General features: G+C 33.6%; 1 protein-coding gene across 5 annotated transcripts in view; it reads right to left on the reverse strand.

The window, feature by feature from the left end:
• LOC138935215 (atrial natriuretic peptide receptor 1) overlaps nt 1–21,800 on the reverse strand; it is an 85,995-nt gene that overhangs the window by 54,761 nt on the left and 9,434 nt on the right. The window contains exons 1-2 of one of the 5 annotated variants that reach the window (XM_070299665.1): nt 21,699–21,734; nt 11,822–12,806 (exon numbers count right to left, since the gene is read on the reverse strand). The exons of 2 other annotated variants lie outside the window; for them this stretch is intronic. In XM_070299665.1, the coding sequence (XP_070155766.1) occupies nt 11,822–12,275 (454 nt within the window). In that variant the 5' untranslated portion in view covers nt 12,276–12,806; nt 21,699–21,734. Of the gene's footprint in view, nt 1–11,821; nt 12,931–21,698; nt 21,735–21,800 lie in introns of those variants that run through there. 2 more of the 5 variants (XM_070299664.1, XM_070299669.1) reach the window with 2 other exon arrangements.

A 21,800-nucleotide genomic window follows, 5' to 3' on the forward strand; every position in this document is an offset into this window, starting at 1 on the left:
GTAGCAGCTCTGCATGGGGTCGCTTTTATCCGGGCAAACTACCGAAGTTGCCATCAAGTTTATGGAAACTATACACCACGAAGATTTCCGCTGGGAACTTGTAAGTCCCAACACGTCGCTCACGGATCATGTATATTAACTCTCTTTTGTATATCTTTCTTAATTCATTCTTTTGAGAATCTACATTTAATTTACTTGAATCTAATTTTTTTATAGTAAATTTTTGTAAATGCTTATCAAGAGACACGATAGTGTCTCGCGCAACAACGATGAAACACCCCGTATATTTTTACGCGAGTCGGCTAGTTGAAGGATATATCTTAGATAGATCATCGCATTATTTTAATTTTAGTGTTGTACATTGAATCTAATTTAATTAAAAGCTCAATTGTGAGAATATATTCAATATATGTGACGACCCTCTTATTTATTAAGAATAAATTAATTCCAAACTTATCGCAAGATTGCACTAAAAGTTATTTAGTAATACCTCGACATAATCGTACGACCAATCGCTGTTTATGTACTTGGTATCGCGATGCTTCTATTTACTCAAGCAGTTATATCGCGACTTATTTATTTGAAGTAAGAATTTGAATGATAAAAAATATCTTTTTTATATTATCGTACCGTTAAAATTATATTTACAATAATTTATGATAATTGAAGATGAGGAAGCGATTAAAAATAGAAGTCAATTTTAGATCAATTATCTAAAAGACAATTTATTTTTCGGATATTTTATCGTGGAAAAGAATTTTATTTATATAGATCACTTTTTATAACGATACTTTTCTAAAAAAGAGTTAAAAAAGAAAAAAAATACACATGTCTTAATTTTTATTTGTTGCATATAAATATGTATTTAGACTTTATTTTTCATGTACTTGGCATTTTTTGTCTCTTTCTAGAAAAGTTAATTTTTATTATATATAAATATATTTTGTCGTAAACAGACGTCCGATGCGAAACGCACTTTTTTAGAAGTATAACCCGTTGAAATTTTCCTTTGGTCGAATGAATAAAAATTCGTCTCGCGCGACTCTAAAATGTGAGAGGGCAAAAACATGACTTGGCTACATAAATTCGGTTGAAAATTAAGCTGCGAATGACGAAGTACATTCCCGACAAAGATGAATTATTGCAGTCGCGTGTCACATTTTGGCGTACCGCAATATTTTCATGTAAACATGCATAGTTTTATATTAAGCCCATTTTTACATCGTAAAATCTGCGTAAAATCCTTGTCAATTTATATATATATATATATATATATATATACATATATTTTTTTTTTCACGTATAAGATTAATTTAGTATGTGTGTGAAATTGTGCCCCTTTCTAACAACTATGAAAATATAAAAAAAAACAATCGAGATTTATATTCGGAACTTTTGCTTCTCGAAATGAAAATAAATGATCCGTAATACTTTTAAAAATCGGCTTCAAGCACCATACGAATCTATACTATTATTAAGACAGATCTCCCTTCGCAGACGTTTTTTCATGGCTTTCCAAACCTAGTCTTTCAGAATGGAGCAACAAGTGTTATATTATACGAGGGTTACCTACCCTCTAAGTGCGTAGATGTGCTCAGAATGAACCCGCCGTTAAACTTAGACTGAAGTGAGGGAGAGGGAAAACCCGAAGTCCTGTTTCGTCTATGAAACTCGAGTAATATCGGGATAAAATTATTCTCACCACGTTTACTCACCTCTAACTCAATTTCATTATTGTTCGATATCTCTACGTGATTTTTGTCGAATAAAAGATAATATTGTGCGGCTCATCATCTCGCAATTACTCCCGGAGTATCACTACGATGCGATTGCAGAAAATTGTTATATTTCTTCCCGATTGCGACATAATATAAAAGATGTACTTATAAAAATTTGTTTTATAACATTTGCATGATTTTTGATTAGCAGAATTAACAGAGACTAACCATTTTTTTTGTATATATTTATTTCTACGCGTAAAACATATTCAATTCCTTCTAATATGTATAATCTGTATTATTATTTTAATGTAACTGAATAGGGAAAAACACTATGCTTTCCTATAGTTATCATATTTCTGTGTGGCTGATTATCATTTATAATTGACCGATACATTCAAATTTGATACGAGAATTTAAGATTTATACAGCATTTAAATATGAAGAAGAACGAAAATCATATTTTCCCAAAACGTACTTATTTTCTACTTTTTAAACAAAATTGAAAAAATTCTGAAGAGTACTATCAATTTTGAATATCCTCATGTTAACTTTTATGATATATGAAAAAACCTTCTCGTGTACTTTAGAATAATTATGCACTCGTACTGCATTATCTACTTCAATTGCTCTTAAAAACCTCGCCAATATGAACTCGCACACTCCGCTTTTACTATGCAAAAATACTGCAGTTGCGAAGACAAAATAATAATCTCGCTGTGACAAATACATAAGTGAAAATTACGAATAAATTGTAGTAAATTTCGTGTCACGCAGTAATATATAATGTTAGCGAGACTAAAAATAATTTTGAATCTATCGCTGAAGAAAATTTTTTTTTCTTGCTACTCTGATAGATAAAAAAAAACAATAGATGTTTCCACGTCTTCCATATATGTATAATACATTGCACTGATGATATCCTATAGATACGCTTTGAGAGAAGTACAATGAAGTAAAAAGCAACCCAGCTTCTATTTTGTCGAAAAAGAAGAAAACATACAAACAGACATAAGAGAATGAAATGCCATGTTCCTGAAGTGAATAGCGAACCGTGAAAGAATGTTTCTGAAAAGAACGTGCAATATGAGACCACATCTCATTAAAGACTACTACTGTGTCTCTCACGGTTGTCTCTCGATTCAATTCACGATGTTTTCTTCGCCCCAACAAGCATGATAGCATAGAAAAATACACTTGTGTGTACTATATATATATATATATATATATATATATACCATTCAAATCTTATGCATACTCCTCTTCTGCACAAGGATGATAAAATAAGACTATAAAATGTATTTATTTTCAAAACTGAATTTTGAGAGGATATACAATTTGTTTCTTTTTTTTTTCTAAATTTTTATTCCATTTTTCTTTGCAATGAAAAATGCGAGATATCTAGTAGAACATACTTCTTCATTAAATTAATATTTAGACGAGATAAAGAAATGGACAAAGTTACGTAATTTAGCAGAAGAACACAATCACATTCGAAACAAGATTAGCGAGAAAGTTTTCGTAATCTTGCATGATACTTCGGAAACTTTGGCGAAAAGAAGAAAGTTCCTTTTCTCTGATGCATCTAGTTTGAGTCTCGAGTTAGAAAAGGCAACTTCTATTCTTCGAATTCGAAGGGGGCATCAAGACCGCGAACTAATTTATTTACACTGCAAACATTCTGATAAAAATGAGGGTGCTGCGTAAAAGAAAAAAGAAGAGCTGCATAAAGTTTAGTTGTTTTATCATGGACCTGATAAATTTCAAGAAAATTCTACAAGTTTTAGAAAATCGCAAAGAAGAATTAGTCGGAAAAAAGTATGTCAAGCAAATGAAAACACGTTCTAGTTATCAGGCAACGCCTATATTTATCGACTCTTTCGCATTATAATTCCAAAAGAGTCGAGAGAGTCATGATTTAAAATACGCTTTCTCATCTTCATCTTCATTAACCGAACTTTCATATCCACCGAAGAAGATGAATGTGCATGTGTCATACATGAACGACGTATTCACCAAAAAAGGATAATGGACATGTACACAATATATACGATATTCGGCACTGCATCTATTATCGACCACCGTATATAGTCATACTCCGTGCCATTCTTCAACGCCATGTTCAAGGTAAAAGATTACTTATACATCTCCTCCAAACCAATAAAAATATTTTTCTTCCTTCCTTCCGATTCGTAAACAGACGTGGATCAATCAAAAGTAAAATATTACTTAGATTGACGTAAACTTCTATCCATAAGCAAAGTAAACCTATTGTTTAAATCTATGTAAAATAATGGTCGTTATTTTTGCACAATATTGGACATAACGTATATATTGTGTAGTAAAAACTGTCATAAGTGTATTCATCTCGTGAAAAAATCTTCGGATTATAATGTATATTTTTCATAAATGCAGTGAAACTTTATATTTTTATACGAGGTTAAGCACGGAATTTAAAACACACGATGTCGAATATTATTATTTTGGTGCATCCAAGTATTTCATAAAAGATTTGTAATGAGATAGTACATAATATTGTTGAATATTTTTTCGTGTACAATTTTATTTTTAATCCGAAAGATTATCCGAAAGATCAGACATGTTTAATATTATATACAGAGAATACTATTTTTAATTAAGAATAAGAGAATGAAAAAATTAATAATGTGTAGAAATAAATTAAATATCCAAAATATATATGTAATGTAAAGCAGACCGTCTCTTTATTAGAATGTGTGTGTGTGTGTATACACAATCGTCAAATATTTATATTCAGTTGCAATTCAATTGCTTGCTTTAAATTCATCTATTTTCATTGATGCGACCTACATATTTATATCTCAACTTTAGAATTATGGAAGAAACTACGCTCATCTCCAAATTCAATGAAAAATGAGATATGCTTCACAGATGGAAAATAAGCTCATCCGTCATGAAAATCACGGAAAATTTCAATCTGACATTCGTAGGGAATTATTATCAAATTACTGCCATTTTTACTGGATTTACCGATAAATCGAGTAAACGATGTTTACATCCTTTTCACCTCTCACAGATTATATCGGAAAATATATGTACGAAATGACCAATATTAAAATGTACATACAATTTATATTGTATAAAATTTAAAACATATCTTTTACAAACAAGAAGTTAAAACTTTATATTAAGTACTGTTAGTGCCAAAAAGTTCTATTTGAAATTAATAAATGTAATAAAATAATTTTTAACGCAAAAATTTGCATTAAGACGTAAACACAAACTGTAAACATTTGAATTAATAAAAAGAACAGAATATATTCTGTATACGACGATTTCTGAATATGACAATTTACGTCAGCAGCCTTATATTAGTCGAATCGTTCACGAGTTTTAAATTTCTGTAGCATGACGTTTAGATTTCATTAGAAAAAGTAGGCCGCTTTTGAAGGTTCACCGGTGGAAGCTCATCGTCCATTACCAGGGGATATCAGTGCGAAACGTCGCTAATGACTTCCGTCTGTTTCGATTAAACCAAATTTATTGCCGCGCGACGCATAAACACAGTAGTGCATCGCGACTGCAGGCGCAACAAGCGCTCGGAATAACTTCAATGAAATGACACAAATTCCTACCTTCCGCGTAGGAAAATTATTTTCAGCGATGCAATAAATTGTATCCCATACGGCGCGTAATAAACCCGTAAGAATTTATCGCAGCGTAAAATTTCTGCATGCAACAGAAAAGAAAGCATCGGGAGCGAGCAGAAAGAAACATAACAATCCGCAAAAATCACAAGCGATAATACGGAGTTGCGCGACAACAATTTTGAGAGATGATTGATTTTCGCCAATTGTATTAATTATAATCACTTCTAAAAGAACATGATTTATGTTTAAAATCGCAAAAGAATAAAAAATCCTTTTTTGGCTCTAGTAATATTTGCGAATAAAATATTTTGATTCAATTCATGAATCGCATACCTACAGTTGAGAGGAATGTTTGTACACTATTATTTGAACGAGTAACAATGATTTGCCATACAAAGAGTTCATTTATTCGATATTAAGGTAATTTAAAAATGGAAATTTCGTAGCTGCCTATTTGCTAAATAAATTTCGAACATTTGCGAAGGGTACATAATTCCTGGTATAAGGTCGAGATAATAGAAGCGCTATAAAATATATCGTGACTTTTAACGATGAATCCGATTCATCCCATGATTGAAAATAATTTAATTTGGCGAAAATGCGTGCGACGTAATATCGAATCCCGGAAACCATTCAAAAAACACATGTCCAATGCGATTTTACACGCACGCGTTTAACATCCTAGAGTAAAAACAGCGCCAGATGCGCTCGATCGCTGTAAATAGGTAAGAATCGAAGTCTTTTCGCCGAAACGGAATTTAAAAATACGGCAAATAAGATTGATAACCAGGTTTGTGTGAAAATGGCAAAGAGCATCTTTATCATACGTGGAACGGAAAGCCAAGGAAGTAATTTCATCGAAATGCGTATACGTCGTTGGCCATTGAATTTGTCCGCATTAAAACCATTCCTACTTCACTTCCCTTTTTTCCATTTCGTTCCGCTTTTACCTCGACCCACTTATCAACGTGCCAATCGAAATCGTTCGTTTTTTTCCATTTAAACCGGCAATCGTGTCGATTAAAGAGGAAATACACACGAGATAACCCTTACATGGGATAATATTCTGAAATAATCTCCCCTTTTGCAAGAAATTTGTTGCAAAAAACAAACGATTAAAATATTAAGACTATCGTATACAATTTATTAATTATATAATATAATTTTATATTAATTATAAAATACTGTTTATATATGTATGCGTATTATTAATAGAATATACGAATTATTAAAGTTTTATGATTACAAAACATCGCGCAAGTCATTTATACATCCATCCATTTCAACAAGAAATAGATAAAATAGAAATAAAATAAACATGATATAAATATTTATTAAAAAATCGATATATTGATCGAGTCGGATCACACTGTAAACCACAAAAAAGAAACGAAAGAAAATATTGGACGCGCGCTTCGATTTATTCAGCAATTTCTTTCGCCAATTTGACGAACGACACAAAATCGCGTTATTTTCGCGATAATCGGTGAAGTCTACGATCACCGCGAGCAGGAGATAGGTGAAAAAAAAAGCAGAGAACAGAATGTTATTCCAAGAGCAATTTGCCTTCAAGCGCCATGCCAGCACTCTTTTCCTCTCTCTCTTTCTTGCGTTATAATGCGAGGAAAGGCGAAAAAAGCTCTGGCAAACGCCATAAGAAAGCAGATGCGTTTACCGCAGTTCGTATGCGACCTTTTATCACATACTTTATACAGAATCTACACACACACACACACACACACGCACACAAACACGTGATTTTCTTTGCGAGCAATAGAAACGAGAATTTTCTTCTGAAGTGAGCCTTAAAATGCGCAGATCACTTCAACGGAGAGATCATAAGTAATCATCATGAATTCATTATAGCAACGAATTACTCGTACGTTACAAATACGGCATAGAAAATGAGACATCTCTCTTTGATCTTCTGAGAACGAGACTTCAAACAGTGTGTAAAAGCTGTATTTGTGCATTAAATACAAACAGTTATTCACAAACAAGTACTTGAAGTGATCAACAAGTGAATGAATAATTTAGACTTTTACCATCGTATTATCTTGTTCTCGCGGCAGGCGGGTAATATATTTTATAGCGCATTCGCGCGATTCGATCTGCAATACATTATTTACAATCTCGTAAATTTACAATGCGTCGTCGCGAATAGTAATCGCGTGCCGACATTACGAGCATACAACAATTTATTTGCAATAGAATTATTATCATGTGAAAATCTAATGTATATCGAATCGACGAACAATTTTATTCAAGAGAAAGAAGATTTCTCTCTCTTAACTTACTATCTTTAAAGTATCGTTATTAACTTACGACCCAGAAGAAAATAAATTCGCGCCCACTTTCTTACGACTTTAAACTTACGATTCAACGATGTAATAAGTAACTGTCAAAAAAAAAACAAAAAAAAACGAGAAAGCTAAGGATGCAATTCTTCCGACGTAATTGAGAAGTCTGCCCGATGGAATTAACCTTTTTCCTTCATTAATGAGTTGCCGTAATCAACCAGCCGCCATTATATTGTATATTTTGAAACACAAAATCGACGATCCGTTTCATGTAGATCAGTTTCAATTAAAATTGCACGTTTTATTTATGTATAGTTTCATTCAGAAATATATATTATGTTACATATATATATATATATATATATATATATATAAATATTTTTAAAAAAATTTTAATTGTAATGCATGATCTATCTGAACATCAAAATAAGTTTCAAATTTTGATTATAATGTTTTATCACAAGAGAGATGTTAAATACTGTATTTGTTATTTCATACAATGTCGCAGAAACTCGTAACGTTTAATATTAATAAGAGAGCTTTTGATAAATCAACTTTTCATTAAGGAAACCATCTAGAAGCAAAAGCTATTATTTGTTACAACTATTTAACATTCAATCTTAATGATGTTGGTAATTAAACGTCGAATTAAAATTGTAGAATAGTAAACATCTCGATTGCTTTGTACATTTAATAGAGCCCACCTTACGGATTATTAACAAGCAACTTAAAAAAAAAACGATAGAAAGGAAAAATAATTACTTTTTTCTGCGTTTCACAGCCTTAAAATTCTTACACAGGAATACTCACGCCCGCGCGAAAGCGAAGAGAAACTTATACTCAGATTAAAATGAATTGATAATGACAGATTTACACCAGTCAAGCAAGTTCTAAACTTCTATCGGTGAATTGAGTTAATGCGCTCAAATCCATTCCTCGATAAGTTTCCTAATTGAAATCGAAAGGAGAGTCGTGGGTATATCGTGAAAAATTCGATAGCAAATTCTCCAGGTAATATAATTAAAGGGAAAAGGTCAAAAGGAGAAAAATATAAATTAACTATAAATATTTTTATTAATTTTGTGTCGAAAAAAAAGAGAAGAAAATTTTAACTTGCATTAAACATCTACAAATATCACGCTAGTAGAATTAAAGCTGCAATGAACTCGAGTATCGAACGGAACCGGCGGAAAATACACTCTCTTTGTCAACATTTGCAATAAATTTTCATTACGGAAGTAATTATAAAACTCTCCTATTCGAAGCATCATCGAGATTATCATGACGACTAACTGTAACAACGCGACATTTGAAAATTTCACAGATCGTTCTTGGATCTTTTTTTCGTGAAAAAGATCGGTGCGCTTTCTTTATATATTAATTGCGAGCGTAACGAATAATTTTATTTTTCAATTTTACGCGACATATGACAGAGATATCTAATCACCAGTAGATAGAATTTTTCATCAGACGGTTGACCAAGATTTATATATATAAATAAATAAATAAATAAATATATATATATAATAAAAAAAGAAAAAGTTTTAACGACTTATACATATCTTTGTCAGAAGAAATTTAATAAAATTTAAAAATTAAAATAATCTCTATTATTGTCACCCTGACATTCTCCCTCAACGCGCAAACTTGTCCTGCAGAGACGTGACATTTTTCATGAACGATGGCACGCACTCCTGAGAAAGTAAATGATTCGCTTACTAGAAGGGTCGCGAGGTCAATTAATCCGAAGAGAAGAGCGAGCCACCGACGGGATTAATTAAGCCGAATTAAAACGGTATTTAACAGAGTCTGGGATGCGTACAAATGCGAAGCGTTAGGCTCGACGAAAAAAGACGCGGCGAGTCGGCTTTGGTTGACTGACCGACAGCTTGTCATCATCGTCGTTGTCGTCGTCCGTTTGTTCGTTCGTTCTCGTCGTGTCAGCTTCGACGGTTTGCAGCTGCAAATTGTCACGGCAGTAGCGGGGCTGACGTCAGCTCCTCATAAAAATAGGCGCGTTTCTGCTAAGATAACCGCCGCGCGGCTTTAACGACGATAGACGATGGGGCCCAATTAAAAACATGCGGCGTACGAGTCTTTAGAGAAACATCGTCGCTGATTAATTGGTGCAATGATGCGAGCTTTAAGGCACGATCCTCGGAATCTCGCGGCGACAACGTATCGCGGGGTCGATGCCACGACGTGATCGTCCGTAAGATCGTACCATCTAATTAATTGTTCGCGCATTCGATTTTCAAACAATCAGATTTACATCAGTAAATTCAATCAAATGTTTTACAATAATATGTGTAAATATATATATATATATAATTTGTTTTCAATTAATTTTTTACAGGAAAATATCTATTATAAAAATTGGTAAAAAAAATGAATAAAGGAGAAAAATTTTACAATTTTCATATATTTTCAAAACATTTTTTTTCTAATTCTGTGCATGTTTCATATATATTCGATGTAAACCATATATTTAGAATAGATTTATTTTTCTACTACCCCAGAGGGGAAGGGAAAGGGGTAATTTTTTCGTAATCTTTTTTCAGTATAATATTCATAACATCGATATGATATTCATAACAGAATATCTGAAATGTTCAAAAATGTTTCAGAATTCATAAAAACGGATATAGCGATGTGTGCATCAATATATGCATGATAATGATAATATTTTCAAAGCTCTTTTTACTATTGTATAAACAAGTATCAATGATAGATATACATTTCCCACATCCAATTTTCGCATTAAAATTGCGCATTACGCTATCCATATTACATATATTTATTTTGCTTCATCTCGCTACATTCGTTTCCGTAAAATGGAAATCCACTTAAGCGTAATAAAGAAGAAATCCGTTTGTTATACAAATCCGGATCTCAGTGCAGTCATAGGTAGATTAATTATATCTTTATACACCGTTAGAATCCGCTTTCCAAAATTGAATAAAAGAAAAAATGACCGTTGAAACACAAGTAGAGACGCAAACCTCGGCAAGCGATTTATCGACTTCTCCGTTGAAAATTAAACCGTATTACAAATCGGAGGGTGCCTTTCGCCTTCTCCCGTTTCTTCCTCTCGTACTTTGTCGCTCTTTATATCGATAATCGAGTATTGAATGCGAAGCAAACTCTCGAAATAAACAGCCGGCTAACTGTCAAGAAGCGACAGGACTTTATTGGAAATCTGAACAGAAAGCGATACGCGTCGTAAACTTTACCATATATTTTACATTTTACAAATTTGACGTTCTCGCAATAAACAATATAAAATCGCCTTATATATCATTATGCAGTGACCTGGGCAAACGCATTTAGCGACTGGTTGCCCGCGTGTTCTGCGACAAGTTAAACGTGCAACGGACGCAAACAACTTTGCGGATCACTTTTCTCGATGTATGGGCCTCCCGACTTTGCACGCGATATATCATATACCTTATTTACGTCATGTGCTATACTTGTTTGTCAGCGCAAGAGTCATTCCATTAATTCTCAAATCTTTTAATCTACATATTTTAATTTTTAAATTTAGAGTTCTCTCAAATACACTATTTACAATTACAAATTACAATTTACAAATACATTAATACAATATTTATGATTCATAAAATATTGATTGCCATAGCTTTCAATAAATTCGTATTAATAAAAGCGCAAATGCTTTAAATTTTTATGTTCGGTATATAACATACGTTATTACAATATATAAGCTGGAAATAGTTAGTTAGAGAATTAAAGAAGAAAAAAGAAACTCGATATCTAAAAATTAATAAATTCGATGCTAAGTACTTCTTGAACGTAATCGAGAATCCAATATTTAAAATACTACTTGTATTATTTATCTCTACAAATATTTTAATACGCAAATTACCTTTTTGAAATATTATATCATAGGTCAACTATAATTTAATGATAAACTCTTTTAAAAAATTGCGGCAAAATGTAGCTTAGTACTTAGCGCATAAACTTTACGCTCGCGTATAAAAAACTTTGTATCCCAGTATAGCACGTCGCAATAGAGTATACGCTGCGTCTCTCGATTATGTTGAAATGGATAGATAAAAAGAAGTGAGAGCGAAAAAAGAAACAAAGACAAAGGGAATAAGAGAAAGAGAGAGAGAGTGAGAGAGAGTAACTTGAAAAACGCATCGTGCGTTGCGACCTGCTGTCTGGTTGATGTAAAACTCGAATGCGGCGAGGGGCCCATAAGTGCTGGAGCAGTGCGAGTCTCGATGATCCACCTTGATGCTCCATCCGGGTAGGGGTCCCTTGGGTGAACTGACATATCTCACCGCTAGCAGTACCGCCGGCAATACCCTCGGCAAGCTCTGCTCATGGTGAGGATCGCCCGGCGCGATCACCGCCAACTTGACCTCGCCCTCGGACTGAGGCGTCCGTACACCGTCGACGCACTTCCTCGTACTAACGGTTAGTATCGGCGTCGTCGTCGTCGGCATCGTCATCGTTGTCATCGTTGTCATTGTCGTTGACGTTATCGATGTCATCGTCGTCGCGCCAAAGTCCGCGCAACGACCGATGCACAGACTTGATAAGATCAGCGTTAATCGCACCAAGACACCACTCGCGCACCAACGTTTTCTCGTCCGCGATGCCATCGCGTTATGCCTTTTTCCTTTCTATCTCTCGTCCAAATTATTATTTTTATCTCTAATTATTGCACATAACGACGCGTTTGCCGGATCGCGGTCGACGCCGCGAGAGGAAACGAGTCATCCGCGGCTACGATTAGCTGTTCTTTGCACTTCGATTTCATTTCGAATCCCTTTCACTTTGAGCATTCTCTCTAACCGCGATATACGTTTTACGGGAATATGCTTTCAACATGGCTCGTCACATTTTAACTCACACAATTTGCATCTTGGTTAACGTCCGACACGCGATAACGAGCGACAAGATTATAAAAATATTGTAAGATGTTCAATATCTTGCTTGTTTAATATCTTGTTTAATATCGAGATTCATATTCTTTCGAATGTTTCTGCATAGAGAAAAATATTTTTCCCGAAGAAATAGTACACAGATCGTTGTTCCTCCGATCGTGACAGACGTGTTATATCCATGTCCATCTTCGTTTGCGGTCACTCGCAATAATGTACGTAACGCAAAACGCGCCTCTGCATTAATGACTTTATATGAAAATTAACGTAGGTAATTTCACCTCTCTCCCGAAGTGCTAGATATCATCCTTCGTCAAAGGGGTCCATTACATGCTCCGGTATGTTCTAATTTAACTTCGATGTAACGATAATCGTTAGTAATCCCGACTATCATAACTTTATTAATTACGAAATACACGTGTTCTTTAGAAGCTCGGCTGAGGGACAAGTCTAAAATTAAGAAGTGAGAGATTTGTCCTGATTAGTTTCATCGCCACATACATAATCGTAGCCGCATTATATGCCGTGACTTGAATCAAGATTCTAATTTGCAAAATATCGTAAGATATCATCAATTTTTTTAACAGCAAAATTAAATGAAAAGATCGTTCGTTTTCCATCTAGAGAATACTGTACGTAATATGCAAAAAAATTTACTTCGCATATTTAACAGTATTATTCTAGCTAGAGAATACGCCTCAGAAAGTGTGCGACAGAAATGGCCCTCTGATAACACGACAAATCGTTGCCACGTACGTTCCTAACGTGTCCCTAGCGTTACAGAGTAAGTGAGTTCGTGCCTGCATTACTAATAAAGATAAGAGTAAAGTCATGTTTTAATGATCCTAGCTCTAATGCACTTTTCATAGTCTTCTTCCATAAATATTCATTTTTTAATATTACCGATTTGAAATTTGATTCTTTCGAGAGAAAAAGTTATAAATATTTTTTAATGTTAATTATATCGAATAATGGCTAGAACAAAGGAAAAGTATATATTTTCATCAATTTTCCGGATAAAAATATTTTTTTAAAGCCATCAACTTAGAGTATAGAATCTTCTAAAAGCTACATTCTTCTACAAAGATTAATTGAATTTTCCAGAATTTCTACATAAAAGCGTGTTAAATTATAGAAGGCATTCATAATTGAATAAAACTCGTTATATTCATATAGCGTCATTCATAATGACTTCAGGCTGCAATAAAAGACTTGACACAATACAAACAGCTGATTAACATGCCTTTGGCACGAAGTTGATTGTGCTGTTTCTCATGAAATTGTAAAGTGGCAATTCAATCGGACATCGCATGTTTCCAGGTAGCTTTTCTTACATCGAGCGAAATAGTAAGACACGCGACCTGAAAGCCGACGACAGACCTTTCACTCCGCGGAAAAGTAATGAGGATAGATAAAGCGTCTCTGAGGGCTTCTCTCTTGGTTGCCGCGCCGGGTTCACTTAGCGCGTCCGCGAAGGCGGAACTGCGGAATGGAACGCACCTTCTTGAATTAGGGATGGAAGAATATTATTACACGAGGCAGACAGTTTGGATGAACGGGACGTACGCGACCGTGCACGTCAATTTCTCTCATTCGTCACGATGGACATGATCGTCGTGTAACTTTGAACTCGCAGCTGCTATGGCAAAATGTAATCTAGCTTGAATGCGGATGTTTTATAAAGTGTAATAAATAACATGCGAAAGACTCGCTTTCAGATTGTGATTCTTTTATCTTTTGATAATTTTATAACGTTATAGATATGTATATATATAATACTACGTAGTTTCTATAAACTGTGTTTAAAAAAATTGAAATTGCTTATCGGCAGATAACGTTGATAGATATTGTAACACATTGTGTAACACATTTATTGACGCGAATTATATCATTCTCTGTTGCGATAGTTAATTAAGGATTGATAACTTTATTTCCGCCTACAACCGATATTTTAATGCAATTTACGCATACGTTTTTGCAATAATACCTTTATTCGCGCTGCATATACGCATGAAACTCATGAATGCGAAATAAATATCAGGATTATATTACTATTTTAGTCACATAACACACGAGAAGGCGCCAGGGGAACAAATTTACATTCTACATAATCCAGTAGGATTTTCATCTGTCTATTAATATTTTATTCCAGTCACGCGGTATTAGATCAATCTCGCACTTATATTTTATGCATAGATTTTGCCTGATAAAAAAATAAGTGAATATTCGCTAGAAATATACTCGGAAGAGATTTTGGATAACACGAATTAACTGATTATGCACCAACGATATGTAGAAAAAATTTTCTTATATAAAATTTGTTGTCGTTATGCTCGTGTATCCGATTCTGCGATACTGACAACATAGTAACATGTTACAGTCTATATTAAAAGTAGTAATGTTTCGTTGTTGAATAATCGTTACGTTTTCAATAGAGATTCGTAATAGCAAACATTTGCATTCACGGATTATACGAAACGGGCATCGATCGACTTCAGAGACGACGTAGAGCGATGGACTTTCGTAAGATCCATATTCGCTCGGCGATTAAGGATAAGACGCGGAAACGGCGCTCTCGAAGTTTCTAATACGATCGATAATGGTTTCATTATGGGAGTTAGATGCTCGCCCGTAAATGAAAATTAATCACAGATAGACAAAAACCCGGATTCGATCCGGATTACTTCGTCGAAACAGGCATCGAATCGACTTTATTCAAAGTTTATTGTAAAGATAGCATCCATTCTCGTAAGGGGAGCGCGTTACAAAATAAATAAATTGAATAACTTTCCATCGTCGAAGAAAGATTTTGAAACAATGCAAAACATTATTATTTGCATATTTCACAGAAAGAAAATTCTTGAAAGAAACATGAGACATATAAAATATAGTAGCTCTAGTATTCATTTTATTTCATATACTTTCCTTTCTAAACTAAAAAGTTTTTCTTAATATCTTTCTGTGTATAAGAGAAAATAATTTGAAAATAAAGAAATTATGCGCTGAGATAAATAAATCTGACGAAGAAATGAAAGATAGATAGAAATATTTTGTACCCCGAACAATTAAAGTCTCTACTAAAAAATCGTCAAAGAAAGGCAGAATAACCGTGTGTGTTTGTTCTCGATATTTAACTGAATATTCATAAAGTTTATAAAGGATGATGCTGCATCAAATCGGAGATCAAACTCTCTTCTGTTCTTTGAGATTTTATCGATTTATAAAATATTACCGTTCTGGTAAAGAACTTCTATAGCGAGAGGAAGAGACTTATAATTAACCTTCGACGGGTATTTTTCGCTATGAGCAATTTTGAATAAAAAATATGGAAACTTTTTAACTCGAAATATAAACCAGATATGTCAACGACGAGAAAAAGGAACGAATTAAATCCGCGAGACAAGAGATAAGCTTCTTTGAAAACAAGGGCCAATACCGCGGGCAGAAGAAAAAGACGGCAGAAATAGAGCATTCGAAAAGTACTCTCTCCTTATTCTTGAAAAGAACAAAAATTTCAATTTTAAGTTTTAACGTACTAATAATCTAAAATTCTTAATAGCGAGAAAATGCAAATAGTCTTTTGAAACAATTATAATCTGCAGATTCGATAAATTTACAATCTAATTAAGAACTTTCAAGAAATTCATTAACGAGTAAAAATTCGTTATAACGATACGTATATAAATCATGCGTTTGATACGGTAAACGATTACGCATATCGATTATAATAAATATTATTACAAATATATATCTATCTTGTTAATAATTTTCTACATTTGCTAGTTAATTAATGTGCACCGAACGAGCAATGTGATTGATATAAACAGTTTTGTATATAATTTATATATCCTTCTGCGCGCAAAATTTCGATTGAGTGCATTAAAATCATTCAATGTGCTCGTGACGAAAAAGCATTTGTCACGATATAAATAGAATGTATTATGCGTATGTAATGGCACATGTATACGCGTATATAAAGATAAAAAGAATCCTCACGGTAATTACATCCGATAATGCAGATCACAATTATCCGCACTATTACACCACGATTACTCTATCAATAGACTCGATTTTATATTCTGAATATTTGCAAATAAAGCAGATTTATGCTTCAAGAATAATCGTATTTATCATACGACACCATTTGCGATTATCGTGGAGTGGCACTCTTGTATTCTCGACGCAAACTGCCGAACTTGGTTGTTGCTCGTCAAAGTTCAAGCGAGAGAAAGGACGGATTAATGATCATCGGAAATCGCAAACGGGCAAGTTAATTAGCAGCTGCCAGGCAATGCGTCGTTTGATTAAATCACGGTTGACGGGTCTTAGTAAAGACTCGTCGCCGGTACTTGCGTTCTTCCCTCGAAATGAGAATACGAGAGAGACAATCAAAGTAAATATTACAATTATCGAGAAATCGTAACAACGCAATCACGAGAGAAAAAAATGTTCGCTTCGGTGTTTTTCATATTAATAAATTTAATTAAAACGCTACTGCCCGTAAAAACACATGATCCATCAAACGGCTTGCGAAACGATATGCAATTGAAACGAATTGCGCGTTCGATGCCAATGGGATATTAATTCGCAAAACCTCGAGTGCGATCGCGCCGCGTAAAGATTGCCATTATGACGCTTGTGAGCAATGCTTCGCTTTATGCATCTGCTGGCCTGAACTTTATTCGCGTATATCGTGTGAATATCAAATGTGCGAATCGTCAAAAGCTCTGAATAGTGTTTGAATGGCGTACTTTACGCGCAGGTATTCATCCGGAATGTGCATCGTCGACATAAAATAAGCAACGGATACACCAATGCGATGTATACACGGCACCTGCATAGAGCTCCGGAAATGCTTACCGTCATCGATTTTATTTTATAGGACTGTCTTCATCGCCAATTATCCCCTGTCTATATTGACGGGCTCGGACTTCAATAGAAACTCGCTTACGAATCTAAAGCAATTCAGTATCGAAGTATCATACTACTTGAATGATGTATATATCAAATAAAAAAGTTAACCTTTTTATATTTTATTTTAATAACTCTCTTTTTAATCGCCAAATGCGTATTTTTAATTAAGTCGTTCAGACCAAATCTCATTTTGTATCGCTAAGTAATGTCATTATTTTCTTAAGTATGGTACCTATACAAATATGTATAATCAATATCATTCGCGATATAACCCCATATCTAGTCATAGTAATAGTGACGCATGCCTCATGCAATTTAATGCAATTTAATTGTGCATTCCGACGGGACATATAATTGCGAGATATATTCGAAAGCTGTAGACAGCTTTTAGTGAAGACCGCTGCGCTGTCATAAATAAAATACGCTATCGAATAATCGCTCGAAAAAGCTTGGTGCTCAAATTTATGGTGTCATAAAAAATTCTACACACGAGGCTGACTCTATTTCATATTCTTCAACTTCATAGCTCGTATCTGTCGCGCCTATATCTCAACAACTTCTCTACTCGCAAATGTTCTGTCATCTTTCAACGCGCACTCGGCAGACAAGTCGCTATGTACGATGTCCCAAAGCAAATATCTAATGTCACGAAGCGAACTCGAGAAAAATTTGCAAATGCGTATTTCCGACGCTGATAGCTTGAAGAGAAAAGTTTGGAAAATATATATCGTTTTAAATTTTCATTCAGTTTTCCGAAAATAATCGACGCGCCAAATTTTCAATCATACACAAACATATTTCATATTTTGTTCTTACAATTATTATGCACATAACATAAAACAATTTAATACATATTTTAATAGAAACTATAATGTATATGTATGAGAAATTAGCGTATAGGTATACGGTAAAAATTCTACGTTCACAAAGGTTCACTTGCTGCAAAATTTTCATGAATATGAAAATTGCAAAAAAAAAGATTAAATTAGCATAAAAATATATATATAAGGAAATAAAAGATATATAGCTTTTGCATATATTTTTTCGTACTTAATTTATATTAAAATAAAAATTATATATTTTAAAAAGAAAGCATTGAGAATGTTTTTTTTTTTTTTTCCTTTATATCTGTTATTTTCTTATTTTTCGCAATAATAATTTTTCTTTGATAAATAAAAAAAATGACTGCATATACCGAAGTGAGATACGCGAATAAAGAATGTGCAAATACGAAGAATCTAAGCAAAGATTCCAAGAATTTTTAACTTTAATATATTACATTATTTAAAATGTGAAAATGCATATAAATTTTGCAAATATAAGAAGCTAAAAGCGCTTTTTCCTAGACGCTAAATCAAGTGAAATAGGGGTTCTTAAGGGATATACATATACGTGAATATGATTCCCTCAAGACTTTCTTAAAAAGCAAATATATGCTCTGTGCATATTTATCAATGGATGTCAATAAAAGCTGCGTTAATTAAAATATATTTTTGTAATCTTTTTAAGGGAAAAATACATTTTCTATAGACTCTTTGTTTTTGCCTCTAAGAATGCGGATAATAGTGCAAAAAGACTAGTAAGAATTTGCTCATTTCGTTTCCAGCCTGATTGCAGCAATTTCTATCTATATGTCATCCATTTTCTGAATCTGTCAAGCGCACAAAGTTTATAATAGCTTGCCACAATATCATTTTCATACCCCGCTTATGAGTGTATGTATGCATATGCATTTTCATTCGACACACGTACTTCTCGAACGAGAGATCGCGTCCCAACCTTTACACGTGTCCGTATTTGACATATAACACGCAATGCGAATGCAATATAGGGTTTCTCGGGTAACTATACGGTTCGAATGATCTCGCGACAAGATGGAATAATGAGATGGGTGTCGTTGTAACTTTGACATCTTGCCATTATTATCGTTTTCTCCGGTAATCTCCTTGAAATAAATGCAAAAAACGAAAAATATGAAGAGTACCTGCTTGCGCGATGCAAAAAGCGTCACTTTTCATTACAGATATTTTGCATCTTTCTATTTGTATATGATCAAAGAAGATGTTTCCTTCATATCGCTTTACAAGATCCATGTGAATCGAAATTAAAATCGCGTTACATCGAATTGCACGTATCTCAATTTTACGGTCAATCTTACGCACTACGCGCGCGCTCGCATATAAAACTCCGAGATGCATAAGACTCGTTGACACGTACAACAGAATCTTTCTCGCAAAAGATTTCGTATTGAAGCGCAAATAAGCCTTGTTTGGAATCTAGTGCAAGGTTGTCAGGATGGAGGAAAATACAGCGTCTCGCGAAAAATTTAATCACTTTTTCTCAAGGCTTATGAAATGAGGCAATGTTGCTCATTTGATTAATTCGATCGCACTGACAATCAGATTTCGAGTGTGTATATCCGAATGTACTCAACACTCGGTAAACTGCGCTCAAAGCGCAGCGTGCATCAAACTGAGAGCTTCGATTACAGAGAGCTCGAATTACATAATCGTGTTTAAGTTGCGGAAAGCGCGTATGAACTTCCGTAAGGTTAACTGCCCTACAAGTTAACATTTACAGTGCCTATATCGTGAAATTATATAATATTCGCTTAACAGGAAACGTCTTGTCAGTATCACCTAATAAGCGTGCAATGATTATTGCGATTGAAAGAAAGATATTTTGCGTTCAAGATAAAGGCGGTTAAAAAAAATTTTTTTTTTTAAATAAACTCAATGATTTAATTCCTTTCATTCATATAATAACAATTATTTATATCATTTCTGATTATTATATGTACATATATAGTTATAACTTAGATCAATGACTTGTTAGAATTAATAATCATTCAACGATCATTGACTTTCGTTAATCTTCTGTTTTTATTGCTAATTTCAAATACGCTTTTTCAAGTATGCTTTTTTATATAAAGTTAACAAAATTTAAAATTTACGCTTTCAGTAGCTGATAGATAAGATAAAATAAATTATATTTACGATATTTTTTATCGATTATTTATTGATACGTTTACTTTTATAATTAAACATACTGGAAGTGCAGCGTTCAACGTCAGCTTTGTGTTACTCAACTCTGTTTTACGTATGATAGTCACGAATTGATCCCTTCGCAGGATGAAACTAAACTATCTTAAAACCTTTATAAGCGGCAAGGTGGGATCATATAAAATTCGCATAACGAATAACGGCTCGGCCTATCAATGGAGATCGGTTCGCGCTCTTTATCACGAAAAAAAAGGATATTTCGAAGCAAAGTAAAAGCTACCACGTGTGTGTATACGAATATATTTACTTCCAATATGAGCCATAAAAAAGCAAAAAGCAAAAGATCTCTGAGAATTTATTACCATAGCAGCTGTTCTCACGTCAACTTGCGTGAAAGGAACACTAACACAATTTTTTACGACTTACATCGCGCGCTGATCTGTCATTCGTTCTCCAGATTAATTTCGGTAAGAGGAAAAAACAGAATAATTTGTGCGACGATTCGAATACTCAAGTATCGTACAATCCTAAAAGAATATGACACGTAGCTAATGCGTTAATCATTAGTAAGAAACATAATAAAAAACTTTGAATATATAATTTTTGATAATTGTAACCATGTTTTTAGCATTAATGTTTACTGTAACATTTATGTAAGAGCTCACGCTTTGAATATTTCATATAATTAAAAAGGATTAAATTTAGAATGATACTATAATTCATAATATATTTTGCATAAATTTTGAGTTAAACTTTATAAATCGTAAATCAATCAACTTTAATTTTAAATTTTTCAATTATAACTCATCATAATTCAAATCTATAATTATTGTATATGTCGGGAAGAGATCAAATTCTTTGCGATGATATGCGAGATACATATTTTTTATATAAAAAAAGAAAAATAAAATCGAAATATTATTTTGTGACGAAGAATTCAAGATGTTATTACAATTAAGATCAATTTTCCTTTGCTCTTCGCGAGATTCGACAAGCGAAACTCGAGTAGTCTGATCAGGTGGCTCAAAGATCAAGGATTCGGATTCTTTTCGATATAGATGGAAAAGCATCTATAACATTCAGCAGAGACATGTCACGTGCTTTCCGATCGAGAGAGCCGATAGAGAACGGACAAGCAATTTCGAGTTCGAGATGTTTTAATCCCTTTACCGTAGCTAGAGAAGAAAATCTTATACATTATTATTATCAAACATTACATTATTACGATCAAACTGATGTTTTCTTTAACGGCGAAAAACACGCGCGTACCGTATCATATCCTCCCACAATTGTAGGTATATCGGTATATCCTTATATCGATTCGGTG

This window comes from Polyergus mexicanus, unplaced genomic scaffold (genome assembly GCF_030449975.1).
Source record: "Polyergus mexicanus isolate NDT 795.1 unplaced genomic scaffold, iyPolMexi1.0 SCAF_7, whole genome shotgun sequence".
Classification (NCBI taxonomy): domain Eukaryota; kingdom Metazoa; phylum Arthropoda; class Insecta; order Hymenoptera; family Formicidae; genus Polyergus; species Polyergus mexicanus.